Source organism: Calonectris borealis, chromosome Z, assembly GCF_964195595.1.
Source record: "Calonectris borealis chromosome Z, bCalBor7.hap1.2, whole genome shotgun sequence".
Classification (NCBI taxonomy): Eukaryota; Metazoa; Chordata; class Aves; order Procellariiformes; family Procellariidae; genus Calonectris; species Calonectris borealis.
The window spans coordinates 38469374-38481599 of NC_134352.1; the positions used below are offsets into that span (position 1 = coordinate 38469374).

General features: G+C 40.8%; 1 protein-coding gene across 1 annotated transcript in view; it reads left to right on the forward strand.

The window, feature by feature from the left end:
- SHC3 (SHC adaptor protein 3) overlaps positions 1–12226 on the forward strand; it is a 58231-nt gene that overhangs the window by 18429 nt on the left and 27576 nt on the right. The window contains exon 2 of the mRNA XM_075138183.1: positions 2783–2853. Within this exon, the coding sequence (XP_074994284.1) occupies positions 2783–2853 (71 nt within the window). The remainder of the gene's footprint in view (positions 1–2782; positions 2854–12226) is intronic.

Here is a 12226-nt window from a genome sequence, read left to right on the forward strand (position 1 = left end):
TAAAGCAAAAGATAGCATTTCTTTTTAATCAGGATATTTATTTGTTGAAATAAATGAATAATTTATTTACTTGCTATCTTGGTTGTATGTCTCCTTTCTGTGGATCCTTGTCAGGATGTACTTCAAATGGATATTTTTAGAGAGCAATGTTGGTCTTGGGGAATAATTGAAGCATAGCAGTAGGTGAGTTATATGTCCCTGTAGTTGGCCTTTGGACCTTTTGAATGTCAGTTATTATAGTAATTTCGTTACTTGAAAATATGCCGTGGTGATTAAGTGTTCACATCTTTTATCCCAGAAAATCAGTTGCCATCTTTGCCTTGATCAGTCAGGAGTACCACAAGCCTTACTATGTTGTGTTCAGCTGTCTCCGTGCTATACGTAAAACAAGCACAGGGTAATTTTTCCATCTGACCTTTCTTCAGTCTGGTTTTGTCTCTACTTTTGTTAATGCAGATCAGGTAGTATGACTCAAAGGAGTCTAAATGCACGCCTTCTGAGTATGTTTATGGGTATTTGTCTAATTATTTGTGTGTTTATTTTGACAGTGACTTGTGTGCACATGTGTTTGTGTATTTATTTGCATGCCTGCATGTACTTGTCAAACTGCCTTCCAGAGTTTGCTGGTTCTCAAAATTGTATAGTTACTTTGCTTTAAAAGACTTGTGGTAAATATAGATAAGTGAAGGACCAACTGCAATCCAAGGGTGTTTTAGTATCGAGCGGTCTAAATGAACAGGTTGACGAAATAATGAAAACCAAGTATTTCCGTAACAAAAAATCACCAGGATACCTTTGCATAGTTATACAATTTACAGCATATTTAATTATAAAAGTATCTCATATGAAATAAATATTTGGGAAAAATTGTCTATAAAAGCAGCCTAGAACTAAAGCAAAATGACACAAAAAGAGTACAGGAAAACATCTTTCATTGCCATATATTGGCATAACTTAACTGACTTCAGCTGATTATCTCAATTGATGTTTAACAAACTTCATCTCTGAGCAAATCAAATCACCCTCTGAGATACTTAAAAATAGAGTTAAAGGCTTAACTTCCTGCATCAGAGCCTGAAAATGTTGTTTTGGATGCTATAAGTACTCAGGCAGAAGTATATGTAAAAAAGGAATCTACTTGTAATAAGATACAAGGTTTACCTAATTTTGTTCTGAGAGAGGAGTGATGCTAATCTAAACAGTTTGAGAGTATTACCCTTAGCTTGAAAGCTCCATGTGCCAGGATCTCTATAGACAAGACATTTTCCATGATGATTTTACAAGCTTTTCAAAAACGTAAGATAAGATTGCAGGAGATTTCTAAAAAATTCTAGGAAATGGATCTTGAAACAACCCTTCCCAGAAACTGTGGGCCATTATAATCCAAGTTCGAGCAATTTAATGAATAGGAGTCACTTGACATTTTAGTTTATTTTATTCAGTGTTGTTATGACTTCATGAGATTTGATAGCAATAAATTAAATAATAATGGACATGTGAAAACAAACTAAATACTCCCTCGGCTTGTAAACAGTTTGTGACATACATGTTTCTATAGGAAAAGCACTGCTGAATTCTAGATAGTATAGTTACTCATGTAGTAATTCTCTAATTAAAAGATCATTTTTTCAGTATAAATAAAATTCCCAAACAGACACAAAATGGTGGCCACACTTATTTTTTGCACCAGTTTCATACCCAAATAGATTGCATTACGCTGCAAATAGATGTAAAAACTGATAAAAAACTCATATAAAAACACAGTACTAGAATAGAATTATCAGGCTCATTGTGTAAAGACTGATCCCTGTTTCCCCTGACTTTCAAAAGTCAAGTGTGTGGTTGAGTACTTAACCTACCTGCAAAGATACTGCCAGGGGATATGCCAGTCATGAGTTGGTTTGTACAAAGCCACTATTCAAATATCTGACGAGCTGTAGCTACATGTAGACTTCAGCACATGCAAATTATGCCCACTTTTGGGAGCAAGTCTAGAAGACTCACCTGAGTTTTTCTCACTCCTGTGATAGATACTGTTATATTTTAATACATTTTCTAATGGTAATCCCTCTTTTTCATGGAGATGCAGGGCAGAAATCTGGGTCAATAAGTCTGGTCTTTTCCTAATATTAGCTAATCTTTATGTCATTCGTCTCTTGAATGACCCTGTTGAAGCCATCTCCCAGCATGGGTTATTAGTATATTTTGTTAGCATTTTCCTGTATCTTTATACTAGTGTCATTAATGAAAATATGAAATCCCATCTATCCTTGAGCTGGTTATTAAGGAATCCTCTTTACATTGCTGGTGCTCTTTTCAGCTATCCCTGCTATTTTTTACCTTTTTTGTACTAATGAGGCTTAGTTCTCTCCCTCTTAAATAAGATTTTCCTACTAACCAATGCTAGATGAATTTCCTTTATCACACTTCCTTTTTCATTAATATTATTTTTTACTTTGATGAACTTTATATCTAAAATGGAACAATTAAGATAGAGGAAAATTAAAAAGCACACCAACACATTATGAACTAGGTGTATTACAGTGATTAGATTAAACATAAAAAGATATGTTGAACCAAACTTGAGACTTAAATGAAATAAAATGTTTATGGAACAAATCTGTGACATACAAGAACATAATCATAAAAACCTACCTACACATAGGATAAATCAAATGTAAAAATAAGAATTGTACAATGCCTTTTAATGATTAGCTGCATTTTCTCCCAGAACTCAAGAATAATTATAATACGTTTTCCAACTGTTTCTTTTTCCTTACAGTACTTGGGATGTATAGAAGTCTTGCGCTCAATGAGATCTCTTGACTTCAATACTAGAACACAGATTGCAAGGTAAGACTTTGTACAAGTATGTTTTTAAAAGTAACTTCTGAATTGTGTCCCTAAAGTGGAAAGGCCAGGAAGATGGCAAAACGTAGTAAATAATTTTTGGATACTCTAAGTCCACTTTTTAATTTTACTTTTACAGTTAAATCTCTCACCTGGTATTAATATAGCTCTAACGGGGCTTAAAGGATATTTTCTTTGTGGTCTTTTGATGTGCCAGGAACTGCTTTAGAAAATTTTTCCTGTTTGTTATGCCGAATAAGGCACTTATCTGGGTACCAATTTCGTGACATTTAAGCCAGTGAGAATAAGAATATGTTTAAAATCTACAATGCATTTGTCAAAATTAGTCTAGAGAGCTGGTTTGGAGCTGCATGTTTATAGGTTTTTATAGTAATTTCTTATGAAAAGGTGTCAGGTTACAAACTGGCTGTACAAAGGATATATATGAACATATATACTAGAGACAAATGAAAGAATGTTGTCTTTTCCAGACCGTGTGTAAGAAACAATAAGCTTGTATTAGGTTCTTATTACAATTCTTTTAAACCTGTCACGGTATTTTTGTAAGAGCGGTATATAAGTACAGCACTGTCTTAAGAAGTGTCCATGAATCATTTTTTTTCTAGGAGACTATTTTCTGAGAACTATAGGAAATAGTGTTTTGCAGGCATTTTCACTTGAAAAGCTGAGTTCATTGATTTCAGAGGACTGTAGCACTGACGTCTTCTCGCAACTGGAGACCACGTTTTCAAATTCTGGCATCGAAATAATAAAGTAATCCTTTCCAAAGGAACAGATACAAAGTGATTTGACTGAATACAGTGCTTGAATTTCACCTCTTTGAGGTGTCTTACAGTTGCTGATAGTCTAATAAACTGTTTGTCATACCATAGACAGCTAAGTATTTCTTTTATTAAATGAGAAAAATTACTTATTTTTAGGCTTGGATGCTGGTCATACGATCTATATGCGTTGAACGTGTGTTACACTTGCATACAGCAGCTCTGAATTGGACCCCGTGAGTCCTCACAAAATGTTAATCATTAATTTGCCAAGATACTGTGTTGATGAGGGGCATAAAAGCACAAGGACAGGTAAATGACAGATTTCTGATTTTCAGGCAATGTAGACTATGAAGGCATTTGAGAATTTTACTGCTGTACATTTTTAAACTCATCTGTACATTTCTGTGGTATTTGCAGCAGTGACCTTTTAAAATGATTTCATGTCTAAGCAAACTTGTAGTTCCAATCCAGGTGGCACATTTGTGTTTACCACTCGGAAGTTAAATGATACTGGCTTATGAAGCAGTTGTGATAGTTACTGGTTTTGTATTCTACACCTGAAAGTGAACCGAATTTGGCTTTATTTTTCTGCACAGTCTCTTTCGCTATATGTCTTCATTGGAATAGTGTTGCACTTTTCTTATTATCTAGCTTAAAGGCACAACTCTGCCATTAATACTTAAGCGTATTTGCTGATCTAAAGCAATATGGGCTGCACAAAGAAAGTATCTTTATCTCACAGTTCTTTCAGTACAAGAATGATTCTTGGCTTTTACTGTGAAACAGACTTGCAATTACATTTTTTTCCTATGGAAGTTATAGCATATTTGACTACATGGTGCGCATTTTCTTGGCTCATGTTCCTCTGACCACATCTAGCGCACAGGATATTTTTTTCAAGCAGGAAGCCATATCTTCCTGTTTTGCTTGTTATATTTTGCATTTGCAATTTTCTATTTATCATAAAACAACGAAGACTCATTAACTACATCATTCGGATGTAGTTCCTGATCTAAACCTTTTTTGAAAGTAGGAGTTTCTAGGTGACTTTTGAATCAGGATCTAGCATCTTAATCTGCATTTCATTAATTCATCTGGCTCTAGAAATCCCCATGCCATGTCTTAAGTATCCACAGGACGCAGTCCGTGCCATGCTTTGTCATGTCGCATTTCACATACAAGCCTATTCTTCATTAAGAAAATATTATTAAGGAATTATTAAAATTCACATTTCCTGATTAACTTGCTCCTGTGCGTGAAGAAACATAACATAGGCCTCAAGGTATGTACTGAATTAATAAGGCTGATGTTCTGATATTACAGGCACCAATTCCCTCTTAAGAAGACATCTGGCACCAAGTGGTCTGTGCAGCCCTTTGAATGAAAATAAAATAAAAGTACTTGAAAGTAACATTTGTGTCTACTATGTCATATATTTATATTTAGGTATGTCCATTGCTGATTCCTCTGCAGCCTGGCACCAGTAAGAAAACTGTCCTTGTAACCTGACAGCTCGTGATGGAGTGTGACTGAGGCTTGGGTCCGTAGATCTAGTAATGTTAGCTGTGGCTGCTCCAGGCTGTGGCAACTCAGGAAGAGTACAGGGATCTCGTTAGGTCGTGCAGAGAGGAAATCAGAAAGGCAAAAGCCCGGCTAGAACTCAACCTGGCCACTGTCGTGAGAGACAACAAAAAACGCTTTTACAAGTATGTTAATGACAAAAGGAGAGCCAAGGAGAATCTCCATCCTCTATTGGATGCGGGGGGGAACGTTGCCACTAAGGATGAGGATAAGGCTGAGGTACTCAACGCCTTCTTTGCCTCAGTCTTTAGTAGTCAGAGTGGTTATCCTCAGGGTACTCAGCCCCCTGAGCTGGAAGACAGGGACGGCGAGCAGGATAAACCCCCCATAATTCAAGAGGAAGCAGTTAATGACCTGCTACGCCACCTGGACGCTCACAAGTCTATGGGGCCGGATGGGATCCACCCGAGGGTACTGAGGGAGCTGGCGGAGGAGCTTGCCAAGCCACTCTCCATCATTTACCAGCAGTCCTGGTTAACTGGGGAGGTCCCGGACGACTGGAGGCTTGCCAATGTGACGCCCATCTATAAGAAGGGCCGGAAGGAGGATCCGGGGAACTACAGGCCAGTCAGCCTGACCTCGGTGCCGGGGAAGATCATGGAGCGGTTCGTTTTGAGGGTGCTCACGAGCCATGTCCGGGACAACCAGGGGATTAGGCCCAGCCAGCACGGGTTCATGGAAGGCAGGTCCTGCTTGACCAACCTGATCTCCTTCTATGACCAGGTGACCCGCCTCGTGGATGAGGGAAAGGCAGTGGATGTGGTCTACCTGGACTTCAGTAAAGCCTTTGACACTGTCTCCCACAGCATTCTCCTAGAGAAGCTGGCGGCTCATGGCTTGGATGGGTGTGCTCTTCGCTGGGTAAAAAACTGGCTGGACGGCCGGGCCCAGAGACTTGTGGTGAACGGAGTTAAATCCAGTTGGCGGCCGGTCACGAGCGGTGTTCCCCAGGGCTCGGTACTGGGGCCGGTCCTGTTCAATATCTTTATCAGCGATCTGGACGAGGGGATCAAGTGCTCCCTCAGTAAGTTTGCAGACGACACCAAGCTGGGCGGGAGTGTTGATCTGCTGGAGGGTAGGAAGGTTCTGCAGAGGGACCTGGACAGGCTGGATCGATGGGCTGAGGCCAACTGTATGAGGTTCAACAAGGCCAAGTGCCGGGTCCTGCACTTCGGCCACAACAACCCCAGGCAACGCTACAGGCTTGGGGAAGAGTGGCTGGAAAGCTGCCCGGAGGAAAAGGACCTGGGGCTGCTGGTTGACAGCCGGCTGAACATGAGCCGGCAGTGTGCCCAGGTGGCCAAGAAGGCCAATGGCATCCTGGCTTGTATCAGAAATAGTGTGGCCAGCAGGAGTAGGGAGGTGATCGTGCCCCTGTACTCGGCACTGGTGAGGCCGCACCTCGAATCCTGTGTTCAGTTTTGGGCCCCTTACTACAAGAAGGACATGGAGGTGCTGGAGCGTGTCCAGAGAAGGGCAACGAAGCTGGTGAAGGGCCTGGAGCACAAGTCTTATGAGGAGCGGCTGAGGGAACTGGGGTTGTTTAGTCTGGAGAAGAGGAGGCTGAGGGGAGACCTCATCGTGCTCTACAGCTACCTGAAAAGAGGTTGTAGCGAGGTGGGTGTTGGTCTGTTCTGCCAAGTAACAAGCGATAGGACAAGAGGAAATGGCCTCAAGTTGCGCCAAGGGAGGTTTAGATTGGACATTAGGAGAAATTTCTTTACTGAAAGAGTGGTCAGGCCTTGGAACAGGCTGCCCAGGGAAGTGGTTGAGTCACCATCCCTGGAAGTATTTAAAAGACGTGTAGATGAGGCCCTTAGGGACATGGTTTAGTGGACATGGTGTGTTGGGTTGACGGTTGGACACGATGATCTTAGAGGTCTTTTCCAACCTGTATGATTCTATGATTCTATGATTCTAAGCTAGATCCATAGCTGCAGTAGAAGCTTTTCTGTTTATAGGGCTGTGTAAACTTCTCTGTGCTGTTTCCCATAACTGGAGAAACAGATGCCAAGGCAGCTCTGATCCCTTTCTGACCCATAACTTTATAAATTGATCCTACTGCATGCATCACACCTGTTTAATCTGTTATTTTTTCCAAGACCTTGCCAAACCTTGCCAAACAGAAGAAAGTGATCCATCTTGGGCCAGTATGACTTCTGGTATTATGCAGTATTTACTAAGTACAATTCAAAAACAGTTAGAAAAGATGAGCCAAGTTACCTGATTCAGTGTGGAACTCTGGATGCATCTCTTCCTAATAAGCACACATCGTGCTTGATACATACAAAGCACTTACTCCCTTTCTAGCACTGCATCACATCCCTGTCCTTGCCTGCTTTCTTACCCTTGCTTTTCCTCCACGTTGCAGAGCTCAAACACAGGCAGTCAGCCATTAGGAATCCTACATTTGCCTTTTTTCTGTCTTCCAGTTATTGCGTATGTCACTTTCTCTGCTAGCCTTGAGGAGGAACAAAACCCCACAGTAAGATGGGCAGCACCAATTCCTAGATGAAAAAAACGTCTGCAGCCCAGTCATGGGAGGGTGAGATGTGTAGTCTCTGGCTTTGCTGCAAACACTGGGCATTATTTTGGAGAAACGATTAGCCCCAGTCACATACAGCTGTGTGATTAAATGAATTAGTGCTTGTAAAGGGCTCTTAAATCGTTGGGTGAACGTTTAGAAATTACTTAAAAATTGGGCTAAGATTTACGGTTATCTAGTGAATTAGACACCCATTTTAAGTAAGAAGTTAATGGGAAAAGGTTGTCCAGATATTTTGAACGGCTTTGAAAATCCCGGCTTTTATAATTAATACATTAGGAAAGCATATACATCAGTGTTTGTGCATGGACCAGTCTGAAAAATGAAGAACTGTGACTTCAACTCCAGGAACTGGATTGAAGTCCCATGGTCAGAGGTCTCTCCTTTCTTGTCACAGTCGTGAAAAATCAACCTGTGCGATCTAACACTGTTGTACCTGGCCTGTGACTTGTTTTTGTTTTGGTTTTCACTTTTTGTAAATTAAAATGTTAAAACTTGCAGCAATACGTTTATCTTTGTGTGAAAGCAGCGAGCAAGCACTTTCACTTGTCATGCTCTTCATTGGATCTTAACAACGTTGCTGGTGCCTGACAAAGGTATTGTTATCCTAATTTTGGATCTGATTTGAGGAAAAATGAACAGCTATGTACAATTTATAACAGATTTTTCCCTTCATCATTACACATTTGAAGTCTCAAGATTCTTTCACTACAGGACAAACAGGAGAACTAGAGTAGTATTAATCAGTTGTATTGTATTTATTCTTTTGTGTAATGAATGTAATGTCATGTGAATTCTTGAGCAAATAAATGGACGTGCAAGCCAAGGGTCAGCAGTTATGCATAATGATAAATGAAAGCCAGCTGAATCCACATGTTGCATCATTAATCATCCAGTGATAATTCTCGTAACACATGTGAAGTCAAGATGACTTTCTTGGGCAGCAAGACGAACAGAAGCATTTCATTTTCAACGTAGTGGAGGAACAGGAGGACTAGCAGGCAAGACTACTGAGCTCACCGCAGGTGGCAAGTGGTCCTAAGTTCGTCTACCATCATCGTCACAGAAAGGGGCCGCTCTTAAGCTTGTGTGGGCAGGCCCTTTGTGCCCTCAGGCTGTTTATTAAAAAAAAAAAAAATCAGGTAAAATTCTTTTGCAACATGTGCTGTGTTTGCAATTCATATAATATGTTTTTATGCTTATTGTTAAATCTGTTATAGCGTAATGAGTCTTCACTACTGTGTTGTATGCATGAGTGTAGTTAATGCGCTGGATTGAATTAAAATGATAGTGCATGCACCGTTTGTCGTACAGCAGTGTCTGGACTACAAGGCTGCGTGTTCATTGGTATCTAATTGAATGCAATCAGTTCACCGCATGCAGCTTCAGAAAGTCACACCTCCCCATGCTGAGTAAAACATTGTATTGCATGTTGTGTTAATAGCAAGTAGATCATAGGACCGAAACACTTCATATCGGCAGTGGACCCGAATCCAAATTCTGATCCCAGTCCTCTCCATGAACTCTGTTGGGCTGAACAATTTGAAGGAGATTCCTCTCCAAATTTGGGGCCTGAACTTTATTAATCATGAAAACCAAACCCATTTATGCCAATATCCCAAGCTTCTGGAGGGGAGATGATGGAAATCCAGATTTTGGAGCTGGGTTTTAGTCCAATGCAAAACAGTATGAATGAAGTTCAGTTGATGTAGCGTTTCTTTCAACCGTACCTCTATTCTTTGCAGAAATTCACTATCAGCAAGCATCACTGAAAAAAGGATGGAAGACATTGAAAAGGAAGAATGTTTCCCCTGTGATTTTTGAAGGCGGATAGGTAATGTGTTATCTGCAGTGAATTCTGTATTCAGTCTCCTCCTTAACATGCTCTCTTGCTTGGAAGGTGAGTGTGGTTCACCCCTGCTTTCTGCTACGTGGACTCTGGTTGTGGGGTGATGCTGAGGGGATGGTGCTTAGGGGATGGCAGAACACGCATACCCACACCGCAGTCTGGGTGCACAGCTGTATGCAGGAAGGGGTGCGAACGAGAATCCTCTTTCCTTGTGCACAGTTACTTCAGGGCCAAAGCTCTGGGAAGCACGGGGTGCTGACTACTGCTCAGTTCACCAGGAAGCAGGATTCCCAAAAGTAGATGGGGACATCCTTGTAATTCATACAGAACACCTCAAAGTGGGGCAATGACAGCTATCGTGCCTGATACTGTCAGAGAATAATTTACATTTGCTAGTTTAGGTGTCATTAGCACAGGAATGGGTTAGGATAAATAGGGTTTTGTATGCTTAACATTGAAATCTTTCATTTTCAATATAGTATTAGTGGGGAAAGTGTTAGCTAGTATTTGGATTAATTCGACTAATACATGGTAATGCAAAGCCTGAGTGAGAGTAATTAATTGAGCTCCCCCATTCCACTTGCGTTTGTGAGAAAGCAAAGAGCCTCTCAGGGGATGGGGAAGATGGAGAGTTGAAAGCCAAATGGTCAGGGAAGCAGTTACGGGTATAGCTGTAGCCTGGGTTTTCAGAAAGCTGGTGACTCCACGTGGTTCTGCAGAAACAGAAGGACTGAGGCAGAGTGGTCTTAACATGTTTTAAATGCAAATTGCAATGCGAAGTTAACAACTGCCTAGCACCTTGGAAACAGAGACACTCTCAAGTTCTTCTGCTAATAGCACCTAGGAGCTTGATTACACAGACAAACGAAGGCATAAGGAATTTGAGTGTCTTTCATATGACATGTCCAGTCACACCAGACAGCTCATCACCACTGGATGGTCCTTTTTGGCAAATTCAGCTTGTATATTTATAAAATGTCATATATCTTATGGGGTTATTTAAAAGGGTAGTGTTAGAACATTAATCCTCTAATAAAAAAGAGGTTTTGGAAGATACCTATCTCCAAAGTCCTACTTTGGATATGAAGCCAATCAGGGGTTAGGGAAAATTTTAGATTTTCGTTAGACTACATTTTTTCATTTTACTTTTGTAAGGTTTCCTATGCCTTCCTTTGAAATACCTGCTACTTTTTGAGAGAGAAGTTACTATAGTAAATGACCTGAGGCTGGACCTGTTTGGAGATTACTATAATCCTGAGCAACAGAAGACCGTTTTAATTTCGCTCTCTCCATCTCCCTGACCGCTACTAGAATAAACAGCTAGACACCAGGCTGAGTGGAAAAAAGCCTGAAGGTCACAAAAGATGTTAAAGGATTGGAGCTACCTAACAGATCTAAACGTCCAAGAACATTTTTCTTTAGTTTGTTGGTATCGTTGACCTTGTTCTTGACAGTTGTGCAGAAGGAAGGCTTTTGTAGGTGTGCATTCAACATCAAGGTTTTGTGTACCCCCACTTTATGTTCATAAAAGCTGCAACCAATATCTTAAGAGGTTTCCTCTTTGAAAGGTACTCCAAATTTTGGATCAAGATTGTCAGTCTAAATAATGGTTAATTGCAGTTATATATGACTGTGTTCTCAGCAGTGGAGGAGCAGCTTTATGCCTCTTTAGCATCGCCTGTTGGTGGCATACATTTGCCATAGCTATAAGGAAAAAATGGATACGTTTGCTCCAGTTTTGCTAAGCACAAATCTGACTGTGTGTGCATGCAGGGTGCAGAGATATATCTAAATAAGGTGTGCTGCTGGATAAACAGTTTCACTCTACATTTCTAAAAATAAGACCATTGTTCAGAACTACTGTAATAAAAGGAGTCATCAAGATCAGGTAGACTTCTTTGTTACTGATGAATGAAACAGAGTTTCTGAAACTTACTTGCATGTTATAAAAGAAGGTACAGATTGTACTGAAATTGCCTCAAGTACTCCTTAAAGTTAGATCGTCTATAAATACTGGGAACAGAGCTGTCATTGGGCGTACCAATGGATAAAAAGTTTCTTCAGCAGTAAAAGCAAAAGAGTCCTCTCAAGTGCATCTGTTAGCAGATCAATGTAAGCCTCAAACTGAAGATGCAGGAGCGTAAGAATAACGACCATTGGCTAGATTACACACTACATACCTAATAGCATGTGATACTAACAGTTGCCAAAGCCAACCTTTTTACTGTATAAAGTTTATTCAATAAACCAAAAATGAAGTCGACCAGCTTCCCTTCATTTTCTGCTTGCAGATTTTGTACATGTGAGAAAACTCTGTTTCAAGAAACAAAATGAGGAGCTGAGGGGAAGAAAAGGAGGAGTCGTCATCTCCTTGCTCTACGAGGGACAACATCTTGTGTGCCACACCTGCTGATGTCACCTCATTCCACAGACCTTTTCTTCCAGGCTTCCCATCACTCGTGCGGTCAGGACAGGCTTCACTTCGGTCAGGCTGGTGTGACAAATGGTATCGCTGGGTCTCTGCGCCCCTTCCTGGGGGGGCTCCCCCGCAGGGGTACTCCCCCATGGTACTCTGAACTCGTGGAGCCACCCAGTTAGCCTCCCCTTCCTATCCGT